At 44.2% G+C, this 20,050-nt stretch overlaps 1 protein-coding gene and 1 long non-coding RNA gene across 2 annotated transcripts in view; one reads left to right on the forward strand and one right to left on the reverse strand.

Moving 5' to 3' along the window:
- LOC129385688 (uncharacterized) overlaps window positions 1-17,151 on the forward strand; it is a 33,981-nt gene extending 16,830 nt beyond the window's left edge. Inside the window, exons 5-7 of the mRNA XM_055072637.2 lie at window positions 681-767; window positions 14,954-14,980; window positions 16,976-17,151. Coding sequence (XP_054928612.1) covers window positions 681-767; window positions 14,954-14,980; window positions 16,976-17,133 — 272 coding nt within the window. The 3' untranslated portion in view covers window positions 17,134-17,151. The remainder of the gene's footprint in view (window positions 1-680; window positions 768-14,953; window positions 14,981-16,975) is intronic.
- Window positions 13,578-20,050, reverse strand: part of LOC129385689 (uncharacterized) — a 32,863-nt gene continuing 26,390 nt past the window's right edge. Inside the window, exons 2-3 of the long non-coding RNA XR_008613192.2 lie at window positions 16,454-16,486; window positions 13,578-13,997 (exon numbers count right to left, since the gene is read on the reverse strand). This is a non-coding gene — a long non-coding RNA (uncharacterized lncRNA). The remainder of the gene's footprint in view (window positions 13,998-16,453; window positions 16,487-20,050) is intronic.

Below are 20,050 nucleotides of genomic sequence, written 5' to 3' on the forward strand. Positions count from 1 at the left end.
CATACTCGTGGGTAACCTTGGTAAGAAAGCGCCAAACCAAAGTGGGCCGCAAAGGTAGTATGTGGCAATAGGCTGAAGCAACTAATGTCTCACAATTGCCACTACACGTGTCAAATAAACGTCACTTTAGGAATATGCGCTCTCGCTACATTGCTCGACTCCTATTGCAATACCATCGATTGCCATCGAAACATGAGATCTGGTGTAATTTCTTTTTTGATTCGATTCTTTAGAGAAGCTAGCTAATATTGCAGTGTTCGATTCTGCTACAAAAACACGGATGTGGGTTGGCTTTATTGATCTCCTTCAGGTTATTTTAGGTTCGCTGCAGGACAAATGCATGTCTGAGCGATTGCGAATTAGCGCTGTCTTCTGACACTTCTGGCACTGACCGCTTCTAGCACCTGGCAAATCCTTTCGTCGATCACGCTAACAAACATTTGCCTTCACTGGTAGACTTCCGGCATTTTAATCACTCTATCTATCTAAGCAACACCCAAACAACTGCTACATATTATAAATGGCTTACCTGTCACGATTTTTTTCCATCATTTTGTCATCATAATTGCCATGTCTGTTACTGTTGTTTGCTCTATAATTAGCATGGCTGCAGGATAGTGGTATGCAATATATACGTGAATCATTTATTTTAATGTGTTTTCTTTTGTAATTTTTTACAGGCACCATGATAACTTCGGAGGAACGACTCATATCTGTCAATGATTACAACACGTGTGGCGTTTTCTTTGTGAAAAAACCATTTGGGCGTGAGTATGGGCATAGTGGCTATTTATTAAAATGTTTGGGCGCAGAATCATACAAATATGTTTATCGTTATACTACATTTTAGTGTGTATTCTTCTTGAAGCAATGTAGAATGATCGCTGTAACCAATGCTGGGAAAAGATTTCAAAATAGGTAAAACCTCCTTTTAACCATACTTTCCGTCAGTAACAAAATACTCGTTTTAATTTATTGTGTATGCAAGCCATTTGAAGAAAACTTAAATACGACGTGATAGTTCTGCGGAAACTCGCAAGGTGGAGAGAAGTAATTAATAAAGGGAAATGAGACATCCACCCAAGCGTAGCTAATTGCTAAGGATGAAAAATGTAACAGTGGTAAAAATGCGAACTTACTTGGCTAACACGTAGCGCTTCTAAGAATTGTTTGCAGGCCCTAAAATGTTATGCGTATCATTGAAAAATATGGCTTTGCTCTGAATGTGTATGCTTCAAATATACAGCAGTTATCGCACATGGAAGAATGAGGGAAAATGGCCGCTGTGTGCTGACTTTTCGCTGGATATCAACATATTATTATAGCTTGTAACTCGTTATGACTTCATTTGAAAATATAGCTTCAGATTAACTGTCAGTGACATCAGCTGTCACTGCTCCACTTCGTTCGCACAAGGCACCAAAAATGTGGTAGCTCGCTTCGGATGACTGCTGTTGATCTTGACAGAATTCCTAAAACCTACAGCTCAGGCATGTTAATGATATTTCGGGAGCTTGGTGATGATAAATAATTGTCTGAAAGATTCATTGTAATTTTTCTTCTTTCTGCTGGAAGTTTCGGTATATAAGAGGGCTCTAGTCAAAATTTTGCTGCTTTTTTAGAAAACGTTGCGTATGAAGGCAACTTCAGATTATCTTCCGCTTGTGAGTTGAATAAGCTTATGACCTGTTACATGACGCCCAAAAGGTATTCGGCCCTTCTGGGGTGGTCGCAAACGGTACTTGTAGAGACGCCAGTGAGGAGTTATTTTGTTTACTACTCAGAATGCCACCGTACGATTACTAGCGCACAATTCTTGTGGGCGGTCTATTTCTTGTATATATATATATATATATATATATATATATTGTTACACACGAGGTGTTTAATGCAGAACCAGATGAATCTGGTTGACAGGCGCGGTTGTTGAAGAGCGGTCTCGCGGCAGCTTGGCTAACGCTGTTCTCTTTCTTTGATCTGGTTGTCTGCGCGGCAGGCGTGGTTCATGAAAGCTTGTGACATTTCCGGGTTGTAACGCCTCAGACGCGCGACGTGTGTCACTTCAGCCTTGGCCGAGTGTCGTCCACTGCTCGTGAGACGCGCAATGCGGTAGTTTACTTCGCTGAGGCGCTCCAGAATAACGTAAGGGCCGACGTAGTGGGCGAGAAATTTCTGGCACAAGCCACGCTTCCGCAACGGCGTCCAGAGCCACACAAGGTCACCAGGATCGAAGTAAACGTGGCGGTGACGCCCGTCATAGCGGATCTTGGACCGGTCCTGCGATGCTAGGGTGCATAGCCTAGCGAGGCGTCGCGCTTCTTCTGCTCGACATAGGATCTCATCAATTGATTCGTTTTCATGAGCGAAGTAGGGAAATATGGTGTCGAGGGTGTAGCGCGGCGGACGAGCATACAGAAGGAAAAATGGTGAGTAACCAGTGGTCTCGTGTCTCGCGGTATTGAAGGCATAGGTAATGAAAGGCAAGATACTGTCCCAATTCTTGTGTGCTGAATCGACGTACATGGACAGCATGTTGGCAAGCGTTCTGTTTGTGCGCTCGACCAGACCATTAGTTTGTGGATGGTAGGGCGTAGAATGGCGGAAACTACATGAACACAGACGAAGGGTTTCTTCAACCATGTCCGCGGTAAACTGTCGCCCACGATAGCTGATTACTATGCGAGGAGGTCCATGTCGGAGTATAGCGTTAGCCAGCAAGAAGATAGAAACGTCTGTAGCTGTGGCCGATGGCAATGCGGTGGTCTCACAATAGCGGGTAAGGTGATCTACGCAAACGATAACCCAACGATTACCCTTGGAGGATCGCGGGAAAGGGCCCAGAAGATCTATACCAACTTGCTCAAAGGGGACGCTAGAAGGGGGAACTGGTTGAAGCAGGCCATGTGGCGTTTGTGGCGGACACTTGTAGCGCTGGCATTGAGAGCAGCTGGCGACGTACCGTTTGATATCTTTCCGCATCTTAGGCCAGTAAAAACGTTCTTGAGCCCGGTAGAGTGTACGTGTGGAACCAAGATGACCGGAAGTTGGGTCATCGTGTATGGCAGGTAATACTTGGTGGCGAAGGTTCTTGGGGACAACTAAAAGGTAGCGTGCACCGGTGGTCGAGTAGCTCTTCTTAAACAGCGCGCCTCCATCACGTGGGCGAAAGCGACAGCCTGCAGGTGACTCCTGTGCTGCCGCGAAGAGCGGTTGTAAGCTATCGTCCTTGTGCTGCTCGGATATGACGGAACCCATATGCGGAAATTCCGGGGACACAAAAGCGATGTATTCATCAAAATTGTCCGCATCACATTCAATTGTTTGAAGTGGCATCCGAGAGAGACAATCAGTGTCAGCATGCCGCCGGCCACTTTTGTAGCAAATAAGGAAATCGTATTCCTGTAGACGGAGGGCCCAGCGCACTAGTCGTCCTGAGGGATCCCGCAGATTCACAAGCCAGCATAGCGAATGATGATCTGTTATCACAGTGAAGGGGCGCCCATAGAGATACGAACGAAACCGTTGCACGGTGAAGATGACCGCCAGGCACTCTTGTTCGGTGACTGTGTAGTTGCGCTCGGAGCCGCTCAAGGACCGGCTAGCGTAAGAGATCACGTGCTCACTGTCGCCAGCACGCTGAACTAGCACAGCACCGATGCCTACGCCGCTGGCATCGGTGTGAATCTCAGTTGGTGATGAAGGATCAAAGTGGCGAAGAAGTGGTTGGGATGTCAACAGGAACTTGAGCTGGCGAAACGATGAGTCGCAATCTCCAGTCCACTCAAAGGGAACGCCTTTTTTGGAGAAGGCGTGTAAGGGGATGAGCCATGTCAGCAAACCGGGGAACGAATCGGTGAAAAATAGGAGCACAAGCCCAAGAAACTTCTTAACTGCTTGACAGAGTTGGGTACTCTAAATGCTTCTACGGCCGCAGCCTTTTGTGGATCTGGTCGGATGCCTTCTTTAGCGACCAGATGGCCAAGCACAAGAGTTTGTTGTTTCCCAATACGGCATTTTTTTTAATTGAGCACAAGACCCGCTTTTTCCAAGCATTTCAAGACCAAATCCAAACGTTTGTTGTGCTCACTAAACTTTTGCCCGAAGATCACAACGTCGTCTAAGTAGCACATGCAAACTTCCCATTTTAATCCGCGTAATATCGTGTCCATGAACCTTTCGAACGTGGCGGGCGCGTTACACAACCCGAAAGGCATCACGTTAAACTGGAATAGTCCGTCGGGTGTTACAAATGCTGTCTTTTCTCTGTCGTCCTTGTGTATAGGAATTTGCCAGTAACCTGACCGTAAATCGATTGAGGAAAAGTAAGATGCCGCAAAGAGACAGTCGATGGTGTCGTCAATTCGTGGGAGCGGATATACATCTTTCTTAGTAACGGCGTCTAGGCGACGGTAATCAACACAGAACCGCCACGTACCGTCTTTCTTCTTCACCAATATCACGGGGGCTGCCCAAGGACTAGATGATTCTCGAATGACGCCTTTGCATAGCATTTCTTGGACCTGATCGCTGATTATCTTGCGTTCTGACGTGGATACACGATAGGGTTTTTGTTGGATTGGCTGGGCGGCTCCTGTGTTGATGCGGTGACGAGTTCTGGACGCAGTAATTGATGGCGGGCCATCGTGCTGCGCAAAGTCGAATACCGAGGTATGTTTCGTAAGCAGGGCCATCAAAACTCGACGCTCGTGATCGCTGAGTGACTTATCAATCATAGAAAATATCTTCGAGCTCTCGGGGCTCGAGACACTGGTTGCTCCTCCATCGGGTAGCTCTGTAAGTACTGCCACCGATACGGGCGAGTCTTCCTGAAACGTGGCAATCTTTAGGCCTTGAGGTAGCACTTCCGCTTCAGTGGAACAGTTTAGCGCCCACAGCCCCGCGCATACATTGGTCACTGAGACCACGCAGTGCGGAACTAACACGTGTTTCTTGAGGCAGTTCCGATGTACAGGTTCCACTGCAGCATCGAAGGAGATAGCAGTCGGAGATGAACAGGCGACGGCAACACGCATCGCGGATAAGGCGGGCACAACTGTATCCTCAGACACGCACAACACACTCTCCGGGCAAGCTTGACCTTCAAAGAGCACAGGTGAAACACTGGTGTCGACACTGAGTTCTTCCGTCCGGCAGTCAACATTCGCACCACACAATTGCAAAAAGTCAATCCCCACAATCACGTCATGCGAGGAGCGAGGAAGAACAGTAAACTCTGCATTAAAAACTTTTGCACCCAAAGACACATCCACGTTACACGCACCAATCGGGTATAATGCTTCACCACTGACTCCACGGAAACTTGTGCACTGGTCCCAACGAAACATAACCTTGCGTCCCAGAAGGCCTTTAAACCCCACACTCATGACCGAGACAGTTGCTCCCGTGTCGACTAAAGCCATTGTAGAGACCCCATCAATCAGCACATGAACCTTATTCTTTAGCATGAAAATAGTTGGAGGCAGTTGAGTCGGCAGCAGACATTTTCCAGCGACCTCACCTCCATCGGCCGCGCTGGCTAGTTTCCCGGTGGGGGGCACACGAAACGGCGCCGAGGCGATGGTGACGTGAATCGCGGCCGAGGGGATGGTGATCGGGAGGCTCGGAAGGCTGGTGGTGGCGTCAGAGTACGGTCGGAGGCAGGGGAGCGGTAGCGGTTCCGGGTTCTTTCTTCTCCAAAGTAGGTCTCCTGGGCGGTGCATCGGTCCTCTCGAAAGTGGCTTCCGGAAGTGGAGTCTCCTGGCCACTGAGTGCGCAGTGTACGACCGCTAGACCGCATAGTCGGCGCTGACAATCCGTAGTTTGATGTTCGGCGTCGGCTACAGTACCTAGCTATATGGCCAGGCATGCCGCAGCAGTAACACACTGGCGAAGGGCGAACTTCAGAATGCGGATTCAAGTATTCTGCCGAAGACATCGGTTGAGGGTAACGAGGCTCTTCCCCTTGAAAGTCGTAGGCAGCAGCGAGTCTTCGTGGACGAAAGTTCCGTGGGCGTGGATCAAAATGTTGAGGGGGCGAACCATTGCGTGGTGGTTCGGTCGTAATGTAATGCGGTTCGTCCCTCGAGCCGTTAAAATCCGCGACGTTCACCGAGTGGTTCCAAGTAGCCGAAGGGGGTTCCCAAAGAGTGTCTCGGAAAACGGAGGAGCTGCAACGTGGCGCCGCATAAAGTGCCTGTTCGTCATGTCGCTGGAGCTTCTCGTGGACTATCTGGCGGATGGCGGACGAAAGGTCTGGGAGCGGAGGACTCGTGTCAACACTTGCTACAGTCGTTACATTGCCCAGCCGTCCAAACTTTGGTGTAATTCGGCGAGTCTTCAGCGCCTCGAACGTACGGCAGTGCCGTATCAGTCCTGATACAGTGTGCAAGTTCTCTTTACCAATGAGGAAGTTGTACACGTCTTCCGCTATTCCTTTTACCACGTGCCCCACTTTATCTTCCTCTGTCATTTGAGGGTTGACGGTTGGGCACAGCTTCAACATTTCTTCGATATAGGTAGTGCAAGTCTCGCCGGGTACCTGAGCTCTCTGGGCTAATGTGAGTTCCGCACGTTTCCTCTTTGCGTCCGAGTCACGGAAACACTTTTTGATCTCCGCAACGAAGCGTGTCCATGTAGTTAGCATATCCGCGTGGTTGTCATACCATACCAACGCCGTACCGGCCAAGAAGAAATCAACGTTCCTAAGCTGACTGGCAGCGTTCCAGTTATTGTATTGGCTTACCCTTTCGTAATGGGTTAGCCACTCATCCACATCTTCCTCTGCCTTCGCCAAGAACGTGTGTGGCTCTCGGTAGCGCTGGATAGGGACTGGGCTCGCCGAGGCACTGCTGGTGAGGGTATTTTGCTCTGTGGCCATGACTGAGCGCGACGGCGATAGTCCGGTGAGGCGACGGCTTCGGCGTAGCTCTTGCGCTGGTGGCTCCGTTGTAGGTCGTGGGAGTTACCCCGCACAGCTCCACCAAATGTTACACACGAGGTGTTTAATGCAGAACCAGATGAATCCGGTTGACAGGCGCGGTTGTTGAAGAGCGGTCGCGCGGCAGCTTGGCTAACGTCGTTCTTCTCTTTCTTTGATGTGGTTGTCTGCGCGGCAGGCGTGGTTCATGACAGCTTGTGACAATATACATATATACATACATATTATATATATATATATATATATATATATATCGGTTGTTAGTTTATTTAACTACTGGGTTAAATGCATTTCCGAGTAATATTAGAAAAAAGCACGCGTGTCATTCCCCTTCATAAATGTGTAAACTGTTTCCATGATCGTACGAGCATGAAAGCTCACGTAGGAAAGAAAAAACGAAAAGAAATGAAATTCCTAGTGTTCATTAGCGCTGGTGGAAGAGCTTAGGCCGCACCACATGGGCTACATTATTTTTTTCGGGTTATTCGGCGCTGTTCTTACAAGTTGAATTTCACGGTTCATACAAAAATAATCGAGGGAGCACATCGCCTCCGGCGATGCAGTCATGGCCGCAAGTCACCCATCATCGTTAACCTTTCCTTCTTCAAAACAAAGGATGCCAGACTCTCAAGTGTCCGCAAGCATAACTGCAATACTTAGAGCACAGTCGAGCAGTTTTATAAATATCTGCGAAATTTGCGTAAACATGTCGTATCCACAAGAAGTAAGTCTGTTGCTTTCTCTTGTTTGCCTTGAAACATTATTCTTCGGATGAAAGCACCATGACTTTGCCGAATCAGTGCAATCCACGAAACAACTATCATAGCAACCGCTATGTTAACAACAACGATCACGCCACACTGCACATGTTATTCACCCACCTATTTCATTTCGGGTGATTTTACTTTATATACGGGGCTTTCGTCTGAAGCGTGAGCAGCTATCAAACCCAGTATCTTGCGGGTGCTCTGACAGCCTTAAACTAAACGGCTTAGCAGTGACATCGCTGACCGTGAAGCCTTGGGCGATCTGCCGAACATTGAAGTCTTTCGTATATATATGCAAGGTACTGGGTGTTGTGACGTTCTTACTGCCGTGGAAAAAAAACAGCTAATGCGTTCCGTATTTCAAGTGTCTATTAAACTCGAAACTACATGGCTCATCTTCCGCGCAAAACTGCATCTACTACTACTAGGCGCCTCCTAACGCCCCCTCCCCCTGAAATAATAATATTTTTTCTCGCAATGTTAACGACAAATTGAACCGAATACGAAAGAAGTTTCACAATGCAGTCATTTAGCTTTTTTCACGATGCATAAATGCTGACTGGTGAATTTTTGCTTCCATTGGTACATATACAGAAACTACTCAATTCTTAGATGTCCGCCTTAAACTCAACGTTTCACAGAAGATAACTAAGCCAAGGCGTTTAACTTTGGAACTGGTAGCACCCTCAATTTCATGCAAACCAGCCATCATTAGGGCGTGCCTTGTGTTAGCCGCATGCGGGAAATAAGCGACCATAAAATTCACATTGTTTTCCTTTTTTTGCATACAACATGTCACTGAGATAACAAAATGTTTCAACTGCACGAGAAAAGAAATTATGCCGGGATCAACAGCAAATCGGTTACATTGTACCGCACTTTTGGATCAGACTGAATATCGAGCAATGCAACAAAATTTGTTGCTTTTCAGAGACAAAATGAATGACTTCGAAGCAGACGTTAATTTAACAATCTCACGTCGCGCTAATCGCAATGTACAACGGTTCACAAATGCATGTAAAATCCAGATAAGGAAAACGAATTTGTGCTTCGCTCCCCTAAACTACCATCAAGCTCTAGCTCCTGGGAAATGATGGCGATGATCGTGATTTACTGGCATCCGCTTTGAAATAGGGCGGAGACAAATTGTAATGCAGCCTGCTTTAGCTACTCGGGTATGCCATCGATGCTTTTTCTTCTGGCATTCTTGTATAAATCTATTTAATCTTCTCTTTGTAGCATGTACCGCTACTATAAGCCTCTAATGGATCTGGTCCTATCATTCTCCTTCCTGTTTATATTACACGAGTACTCTAAACATCTTTTGCTTCTCTCAACTGCTGACCAGCTGCTACTTCCGTATACTTTAAATGGAAGCGCTTCTGGAAGTTGTACGTAACGCACTGGTTTCCCTGAGTGAACCCGCTCCCATTCCTATTTTTACTGCAGCATGCACAAGCCCCCTCCAATCACAAATACTTGCTCCGGTATGTTTTTTCCTTAGGCAACCAGCTCATGTCTCAAAAAGCAAGGAAGTTTGTTCGTGTTATCGCACTTTTCCCTTCGAGATTCTTTTTGCTCATTCTTGTAAATCTCCGCAATTCTTTCGGTTTTCTTTCTCTGCATCTAATTTGCTGTATCTTCCTGTCACTTTCGTTCAGATTACTCCTGATTTTCTATCTGCGCTTTCAATTATCCTCTACTTGGTTGCCAACTTTCTTGACCTCTTCTTGCATTCAGTGTACACAGTTTTTAGGTAGAGATACTTTTGCACTTTAGCCGCCCATTCATTTTGATCCATGTTCCTGTGTCTTCCTAAAATCCAATTTCGCTGTGCGCTTCTCTAACTTGAAACGAGGCTCAATACCATGCCCCAACCTAAATTTACTATAAAGGCCCAACTCAAATATAAAGGCTGAACCCAAATATACTGTAAAATAGAATAGGCCCTCGCTTGGCAGCTCTCAGAAGCACAGAATTTTTCATTTAGGCCTACTTCGCATGCTAACCGATAAAACAAAAACATTCCCGGATTTATTAAACCCCCAGTCCCGCCCGATATCCGAATTTCCATCGATGATGAATTCTTGTTTGATCTTGACTGTGCCACTATCACCCACAGCTGAATTTTGTCTTGTTTTACCGAGTAACCACGCGTGCATAGTCCCACTGTGCGCTTTCCTGCCCTGTCTTCCATCTGGTGAAGAATTTATAACCAGATATAATATGCACATTGATCGATAAGCTTGCATTCTGGTCACCACTGTAGGGACGCCACACCAGGATGAGACTTCCAAGTATGTAACAGTCACGTCGTACTCGTGGGCACGCTAACAACCGAGCATCTATATTCTCTAGTTTCTCATATGCTTGCTCATTCTGCAAGCTTATTCAGGCAGTTGAAAGAAGGTACACCAATCTCAAAGTATCTTCATAGATGGCGTCTACGAAATCACTCGAAAGCTTTTTTAAAAAGGCAAAGCGTACCTATACGGTGTATCACATGATGCAGCTCTCACAATCACTGCATATAATCAGGCACACTAGTCCACTTCAGGAAAATTAACAAGGTTGTTCAAGTCTACAAATCATACAACCGTGAATCCTTCTTAAACTATCATTCCATTTGCATAACTATCGTCGTTCACAAAAAACATGGAACATGGAAGATACTCGCATGTAATGAGCTCTTTTTTTGGTGAACAAACAATTTTCTATAGATCACAGCACGGTTTCTATAAATGCTTGTCTTATGATAGTGAATTAGCTGCCTGTCTTCATGACTTACACTCATGCCTTAAATATAACAATCAAGCGGATACTGGCTTTCTCGCTTTCACATAGACGTTTGAGAAAGTAGCTTTCAACGCCCAATAATAAATGTTTCTCAGTTTAATTCGCCCACTGAGTCCTAACCTAGAAAACGGGATTTCTTATTAACCGCTTTGAGATCGTCAGCATCAATATCACTACTTCAGACTGTATCCCCGTAAGATCTGGCTTTCCCAAGTCTGTTATGGCGGCTTACCATTGCATGCTACCTGTCAGGTCAGAATTTTTGCTGACGACTACCTTATCTGTCATTCTTTCATTAAGATTAATAATCCCATTTAGTTGCAGACACACCCAAACAGCAAAAAATGCAAGTTTGATTGCTGGTTAATGGTCAAAAGCCACACCAAGTTGTTTTGAAAAACGTCGCTTTCCCACAGTGAAAATCACTCCTACTTCTTCGACGATTCCTAGCATGCCCATTGACACTGTGGACGCTGTCTCGTATCCAGGCATTAATATCACTTATGAACTAAACTTACGAACTACACCAGGCCGCAAAATATTACGGGCCATGAAATCTGAGAAAATGCTGATCGTCTCTGCAGGCGCACAACGCAGCCTGCTATTTGCATTTCAGGCCTCGACAAGAATGTGTTAACAACATTGTCGTATACAGTTTTACTGGCTACTACTACAAGCTTCCCGGGAATTGAACGTTTTCTGAGATCTCGTGGTCCTTAAACTTTGTGGCTGGGTGTACGTAACATCATAACATCTGCCAATAAAACCTCGTCAATTCTACAATGTGGCCTTCGCTGTGCTTCCGAATATTTGTACTTACTAGCATAAAAGGCACTGGTCAAGTCGAAACTCGAATATGCATCACCCCGTATGACATCTTACCAGATTTACCCGAACAAACAAGCATCAGTAAAAATTGGGACACAAGATTCATGCATTCGACATATTCGTATGACATGAACATGACATCATCGAAGCGGAATCGAATTTTGACTAAAAAGTCGGCCCAGTATCATGAGTTTATCATTGTTTTGTAAGTTCTGCACCAGTTCACTTTGCCATGTATGTTATATGCGATCCCCTTCCCGTATGTGGCAGTGCATGGGCCAGTCACTAAATGTGGTTCGCACAAGTGCACGAACTGCCCGCTTCTCGTCATCATTTCTCCATTGCCTAGCAGAAGACCGCAATGGCCTTTCCCACAATATAGCTGTCGCTACTACCTTATCTGCATCTATGCAAGATATAGCAAATGCTTTGTAACTAGTATTCAAAGCAACCTTGAATATATTTTCTTGTACTCAAACCATTTATGTTGTCCACCGCAAGTGGTCTCAAGGAAATAAAATGAAAAGGAAATGTGTGACGTAACTGTACCGTCTTATACGGTGTTCGTGCTATATTTCCACAGGGTCCTCAATGGAATAAAAAATTACTATTTTTGTATTCCTTTAACAAAGAATGCTATGGATAACGCGTAGACGAGATTCTTATAGTGTTATAAATTACGGCCTTGGCAGTAAATGACGTATACAGGCTGCCTGGGGTGTTAAAGTTGTATTTTAAGAAGAAAGCAGAATTTAGCCTAAAAACCTGGCGAAACTGTAAACGTCACCAAGATTACATTTAGTGAAAATAGGGTGACGTAATGGCAAAATTTTAACAAAGTTATGTGTGTATGTGTGAATTACTGCAGTACTAAAATTAATTTACTAAGTGCCCAAATACGTGAAATGCCAGCAAGTGCACCAACTGGGTAATCATATAGGTGTAACGTTCGAAATATGTGATTTACCTACGGGAAAGTAGTTTTTGTATTACTGCTGCTCGAAAGGGACCAATGCGCTGTAAGTTGGGTTGTGATTTTACCATGTCCCACAAGGCTACAATCTATTCTATTTCAGCACCACATTTTCTTATATATTTACAAGCTTGTTCTGCAGCTATTTTGTGTTTCTGAAGTTGCTCGCCTAGAAATTATTGGAATTCGTAGATTTCTTTCATCTGCGCTTCAACTTTGATCTTGGCCCATGCACTGTCCTTCTATACTGCTCCCAAGAATTTTCGTGCACCGACAATTCTTCGAAGAAGTGTAACGAGTGTTTGCTAAAGGCCGATCCACGCGACGGATCAAGTCTGCGGGCCGATCGGTCACGTGGTGCGACGTCACGGCCCGCCGCGGTACAGTCCGGCGCAGAGCACATCCACACGGCGGTCCGCCACAGCAGACGGCAGAGTAGACGAACCAGCTACTCTAACGCTTTCTCCCGTTATCATTGTAATCATACCGGCTGTGCGGCAAGCGAGGGAACAATTCTCAGTGTTCGCACATACCGGTGCGCCAGGCTTCTCTTCTCGAACGCCACACGTGGACTTATTAGTAGAGCCACTATATTGCGCCGGGTGCCGAGACGGAAGCGCGAGATTGTAGGCTGGCTGCTGCATCACGTGTTTCTCACGCATTCCCACGCATCGAGGCCAGGCGCAGGTATTGCGGGGGCAGCACTGTGTAGGGCCGATTGAGATAGGAAGCTTCAGCTCGGGCCCAACTCCGACGCGGCCTATCCAAATGCCTGTAAAACGCAAAAACGCTTTTCTGAGATAACACCTTCACCGATTTCAATAAAGGTTGTTGCATTTGAAAGGTAAAGGGAAATTTTCATCACCGTTGCAAGCGGAATTTCGATTTAGAGCTTGAATTTTGTAAAAAAGGATTTTAACACATAAGAAAGTTTAGAAAAATAGAAGCACGAAGCTTACAAATTACGAGCTCTGCATCAAGAACAGATGTCGTCGTTCTGTAAATGGCCTCTACTAGATCCTAGAAACCGGACAAACCTGTTATGTCAATATTATATGTTATGTGAAGTTGTCACGTGGTGAAGGAGGGTTCTGCAAAAGCAGTATTTGCATATCAAGGAATTTGTTTAGATTCATGCGTAAAATATAAATTTTGTTCGCTTTATACTTACTATAATATACAATTCACAGAATTCTGACAGCATTGATTCTTTCTCAGTTACAGAGTTGTAGACATTACAGTTTCGTTCTCTGCAAATTTTTTATTTTACGCAATTTTTAATAAAAGATTTTAATCTAAATCGAGAATTTGGATAACACAGTCGCTAGTTTTAATTTGGTGTTGTGGTTGCCGAGAAAAACTACGTTTCCTTTTACGTGTATTTAGAAAGGAGCACCCAAGCTAAAGCTTCCTCTTAAGGAAGCTCGATATTCCAGTCCCGCTGCAGTATCCGCCGTATAAATAACTTGTTTCGATGTTGGCGATAGGTTATGTCGCTACATTGATTCAATATTAAACGCATGACGGTCGACAGTAATCTGGAGATGGGCGTGATGGGTTCTGTCGTGTCCTCCCAATGGGTCTGTCGTGTCCGTAGAGAAACACTCAAGAGGCGCAAGCCGCTTGTGCCGCAGAGTTTATTTCTGTATCAGCAGATGGGAGTCACCTCCGAGCATCCGCGGCGGCGCCGGTGATGCTGGGGAAAAAAAAAGAACCAGAAAACTCGCTTTCTCGTATGGCGCTCGCCGCACGCGTTTCCCGCTAAACATGACGGTTTCATAAGCTGCAGTTGCAGAGAAGCGGCATCTATAAGACACAAAGCAAGGAGTCACGCAAATATATTTTCGTATGCAACAGCAGAGCTTGCCTAGCAGCTGATTCGTGTTATGACCATGCATGAGGAGGCAACGTGCCGTGAGGACACCCGAATAACAGCTTGCAAATGAGGCCCGGCAAAACTGTGGTTAGGCGCATTTCTCTTCTTTACTGTAGGCACTTTGTAGGTGCACGAAATAGCAGTCCAAGCCAATTTACAGTCCGTTGAAACGTCGTAGGCTCAGAAGTACAACCACGTTGAAGCGTGAATTGGAGATTTTTTCTTTCTCCGATGGAATCGCATTTCGTGAACATGACAGAGAATACACTTGCTTGCTTATTACCATGAACCTAGCTTCCTTTGAATTGCAGCGGTATTTATCTGAACAAATCACTCTTTAGGGAGCATGTTACGTGGGAATTCGCGCATATTGATCTCTTGCTCTTTGACTTTTCTTTATATTTTCCAATGCTGCTGAATTTGGATATCTGATCTTCTTGAGTAGATCAAAATAATAAATTGGCTCCTTACAACACATACAATATTGCACATAGGACCATATTTTCCGCCAAGTTTTTCTGTGCCGTATGTTATTCTTTCTTGTGTAATACGACAGAATTAAAAAGATCGCTCTAACGAAGTCATATAGCTAGAAGTTGCCTAAGGAGGGAGCTTGTAAGTATAATGTTAAGAGATCTTAATTTTCTTGAACCACCTGTACTATAAGATAGTTAAGTTATATGGCGTCTTATCGTCATTTATTTCAGCAGTCTATGTTTTTTTTTTGTATTAGGCAATCTCACTTACTTATACAGTGATATTTCTATTATCTTCAGTACATTCAGGATCAGAGCAATCTTCTGGTAAGTATTGCATTCGCTTTCAAACTTTTATTCAAAATTTTTCTGTGTATACTGGTAATGGACAATTCAATAAATATTCATGATAATAATCTTTATATAAACCTCTGAGACAAAGTCACATTTCTAAAATATTATTTGTGTGAGCTAAAATAAATTTCACTCACGCGTGTATACTGCAAACCACTTTAACACATTGTTTTGTAGTCAATCTACACCTTCCTTGAAAACAAAAACGCTTTTCTTACAAACCAGTGCGGATTTCGACAGCACCTTTCGACTGTTACGCAGTTGATAGAAACAATCAACGATTTTTCAGCTTCGTTGAACAATAGACAGCCGGTCGACGCTATATGTTTAGATTACTCGAAGGTTTTCGATCTGGTCGTACATAAAGAATTAATTGATGAATACACTGACGGAAATGAATTAAATTATGATGCTCTTATATAGATCCGTTCATATCTTACAGATCGGACACAATACGTTAAAATATATAGTAAAAATGCAACCAAATAAAGATAACCGCAGGTGTTCCACACGGATCCGTTTTAGGACCACTTCTTTTTCTAGTTTACATAAATTATATTGCTCATCAAATAAGTAACGGCATAACCATCCGGTTATTTGCAGGTGACTGTTTATTGTATCGTAAAAACAATAACTAAAACGATCAAACGTCACTTAGTCAAGCCATTAAAGCTGTAGAAGTCTGGGCCGCAAAATGTAAAATTAAAATTAACGAATCTAAATTAGTCATGCTCAGAGTTACAAACAAAACAAAGCATGTTATTTTGTGTAATTATGAGTTGAATTGAATGATTCTAACTGAATCTGAACCGATAAAATACCTAGGTTTAACAATTTCGAAAGACTTAGTTGGGAATCACACGTAGGTAGAATTTGTGGAGCTGTAGAAAAAGTTGTGGTTCCTTCGCCGGAAATTAAAGCTAGCAACCGCACCCGTCAAACTACTTCCATATTTAACTCACATTGGACCGACGTCAGAGCATGCCAGCGTCATTTGGGATCCATTTCAAACAGGATTAATAAACTGCATGGAGAAGATAGAGAGAAAATCTGCAAGGTTCATTCTTTCCCGGCATTATCGAACTGACTCTGTTTCTGAAACGCTTCCGTTGCTTGGTTTGCCTCCACTGGCTCAACGGCGGATGCTGGCTAGACTTAAAGTGCTTTTTTTGTTTATCAAAAGGCCACTTCAGTATTGAAACCACACCTTATATTGCTCCCAGGCAGGCTAGAAACCTCAGGTCGAGCAATCATTGCATGTTCTCAATTCCAAAAGCACATCTGGACATGTACGCTTATTCATTTTATTCCGCGAACGATTAAGGAATGGAACAGTTTGCTGGTGTCTGTTCTGCAGTCGAGTAGCATTAAAGGCGTTGAGGAACGCGTTACAAGCCTTTTATGAAATTGAATGAAAACGCTGTAACACATTTCTAGAATACATACCATAGTCTTTCTTTCATGCTGCTTGTGATATCACTGTAACAAAATTACAAACACATATTTCTTAGCCAGAATTTTGTACTTGCATTTGGTTATTTGTGTTTGGTATTTAATGCATTGGCATTTCCAACATTCATTGCTTCATGTTCTATCTACGTTTGTAAGGTGTTTACACTTTTGATGCGAAGTGCAAACTTGCTTTACCCACCCTGTTACGGCCAAGACGGTCAACAATATTTGAAAAATAAGAAAAAAAGGAAACGTTTCCTCTTCGCGGAATGGCTTGGGTGCTATAAGTAATAAAAGGAAAATGTGGTTGTAGTAACCTAACATCCTGATTCAATCTGCTGCATTTGTTGTAGTGCTTCTTCTTCAATACTAAAATAAAAAATAAAACCTCTTTTCATGTGGATATGTAGGTGATATCAATTTACGAAATTATGTTTAATAAAGCATGGCGGAATAAGAACATAGTTGCGATGTCATATGTTCTATTTGTTTATAGTTTTTGCTTCATGTTTCTAGGTCCGTGGTATGAGCTACGTGTGTTGAATTCAACAGTGGAAGATATCCCAGCGCAATGCCTGAATTTGATTACGCGTGTCCCAGGAAGGCCGCAATGGAAAAGTTTGTACAATTCAACCTGTCAAAACATAGTAAAAAATAACGAATTTTCGAAATAAAATTATTTATAAAACGCTTTACAAATACAGCATTTGGTTCTGCGCCGTTCTCGTAAACAGTGTGTTTGTGCAAACAGCAATGGGCACTTCTCGCAGTCTTTGGTTGTTGTCTTGCGGCTATATATAGGACAACTGGAGCACTGCCAGTAACGGCATTTTAAATCCGATTGTGAGTGCTTTGTGCTAAAATTTGGTTGGGTTCCTTCATCAATCTTTCCGAATATATAAATCATATCCTCATAAGCCAACACACAAAGACACAAGAGGGAAGAGGGAGAAGGGAAGAAGGAAAGGCTGCGAGGTTAACCAGATTGAGTCCAGTTTGCTACACTACACGTGGTGAGGAGAATGGGGAGTGAGAGCGAGAGAGAGAGAAAACATGAGTCTTGAATGATGGCTCACAAAGACACAAACGACAACACCGGTAATATTACTGGTACTCACTAATTCAATTAAAGAACGGTAAATTATTGCAAATGGGAGTGGATAAAAAGACAACTTGTCGCAGCTGGGGAACGATCCCAAATCCTTCGCATTAGGCGTGCGATGATCTTACCAATTCAGCTACCGCGGTGCCGTTTTCCCATCCACTTATTGGGGAGTTATGTGTACTGCTATAACTAAAACTGGAACTGTTCGCCAGCTCCACCAAACAGAAATCTTGGCGGTATGATTATGAAAATTGAGGCCCTTCATTTAAAGCCTATTCTGCACACACACACACACACACACACACACACACACACACACACACACATATAAAATCTCTGACTTCGCTCTACCGCTCTATCGCAAATGCACTTTATCCACTTTCACATCACAAAGCCCGAGCGGCCCTACACTCGTGTCAAACACTGGCAGTAACGCTGCCTCAGTGGCAGCGCTCCAGGCATCGGCGAATTGGCAGCACTTTGCCATCCCCTATTTGTTACTGCAAATGTGTCCAGTGGTGCGAAACTTTGTGTTTCCGTGCAATTCGGAAGCATTATCTTTGGTGAACCTTAAAATAAAATATAAAGGGGCCCTTAGGTCGTCTCACACGACTTCACAAACAACTGTGTCTTCAATGTAGTCACATAATCGGAGCCGTATCATTTCTCTCAGAAATAGACTTTTGTATGCAAACAAATACGTAAACAAACAAATACGTAGACTTAGAGCAGAAGCTTGACGATGACACAGTGGTAACAAATGAAACTAACTAGGCTGGCTCCAGAAGCAACTGTTCAAGTGGGACGTAATGCACAAAGGGAACCAGTAGGTAAGCTCTCCCAAGTAACAAAGACCTAATCAAGAAATGCAAAGAATGAAAGTGTAGAATTCAAGAGATCAGATAGAATTGGCGGAACTGCCAAATCTGATCTGCTTTCTTAAAACTGAAATAAATAGCTGGTACTCGAAATTATAACGTAGGAAAAACTATAAAAGCAGTAAAAAATAGCGCATGAGAGCATATGATAAACCAAGATGTATGCACAGAAAGATAAGCAAAGTAAGGTCATCAGTAATTCGGAAGAATAAGTTAAAGCAGTGGAAGAATTCTATACTGACCAGCACCGTACCCAGAGCTTCCACGACACCTCCATTCGAAGTAGTAATGAAAGTTACCAACTGGTTAGAGAGGCTCCTCCTATAACTAGCGATTAATCTAGAAGAGCCTTGCAAAGGGCAGAAGATGATGGAATAACAGTCGGTTTATGCAAAGATGGAGGAGACGTCATGCTTAAAAAGCTTGCTCCCCTTTATATAAATTTCTCATGATTCAAGGGCCCCAGAGAACTGGAAGACTGCCAAGGCTATACAAATCACTGAAGAAGAAGACATTAAAGAATTAAAAAAATATTATTAACTCATTAGAATACTTCCAGACTTTGTATACAAAGATAAGATAATTTCCAATAGAATCAGGGCGCCACTTGACTTCAGTGAACAAACAGAAGAGGTCGGCTTCAGGAAGGGCTACTCCACAACGGATTACATCCATATCATAAATCACGTAATTGAGAACTCTGCGGAGTACAGTCAACCTCTCTATACGGATCTTATAGAATACGAAAACCCTATTGATTCTGTAGAAATAGCAACAGTCATACTGTCATTGCGTATGCAAGGAGTACATGAGGCTTAAGTAAATATTGTCAGGAACCAGTTTATTTCAGCCGCTTTCGTGTTACTACAACGAGGATCAAGCTGTGCTGCTGGTGATTATATATACAGATGATGAAGATGTACAGTTCATGATACGTGGAGGTGATGAAGTTGAAGATCAGGGATGTGTTGCGCTCACACTTATTCCTTCTGGCTGTGGAAGCGGCCGCCTGGCCGCGTGGAAGTGTTATGAAACGCGACGAGTATATGGTTTTAAGCAAGAGACATGCACTGTCTTCGTTCCACGACAACTTTAAACGGACAGCGTTCTAAGGGGCGAGACGCCATAATTGACAGATGTCTGCTCAATGAACGTGTAAGGCCCAATAAAACGCGTGGGAAACCACTCCTGTGACACATGTGGGCGTTCTTGGCTTAAGCAGGGTACGTGCACAGGAGTCCTAAGAACTCCGTCGCCAGGAGGAAAAGTCACAACACGGTGGCTCGAGTCGTAACGAAACTTGCGAGCGTCCTGGGAGATGCCGGTGTTAAGGCGGGCGAGGCAACGGCAGTCCGTGAGGCGAGACAAAAAACTGTTCCGAGAAAGGAGCTGCTGGTGTTACAGGAGTGGAAAGGAAGTATACATCAAGAGCGAAACTTGGTATTCGGCCGTAGGCGAGGAAAATAGGTGAAAAGCTGTTTGTACGTTGCGCAGCCGTGTTATAGGCGAATGTCGCGAACAGCAGAATTGCATCCCAGTTCGTGTGGTCGGGGCGGATGTACATCGCAATCAGGTCGGCGAGGGTGCGATGAAGACGCCCCGCCAAGC

This window comes from Dermacentor andersoni, chromosome 7, assembly GCF_023375885.2.
Source record: "Dermacentor andersoni chromosome 7, qqDerAnde1_hic_scaffold, whole genome shotgun sequence".
Classification (NCBI taxonomy): Eukaryota; Metazoa; Arthropoda; class Arachnida; order Ixodida; family Ixodidae; genus Dermacentor; species Dermacentor andersoni.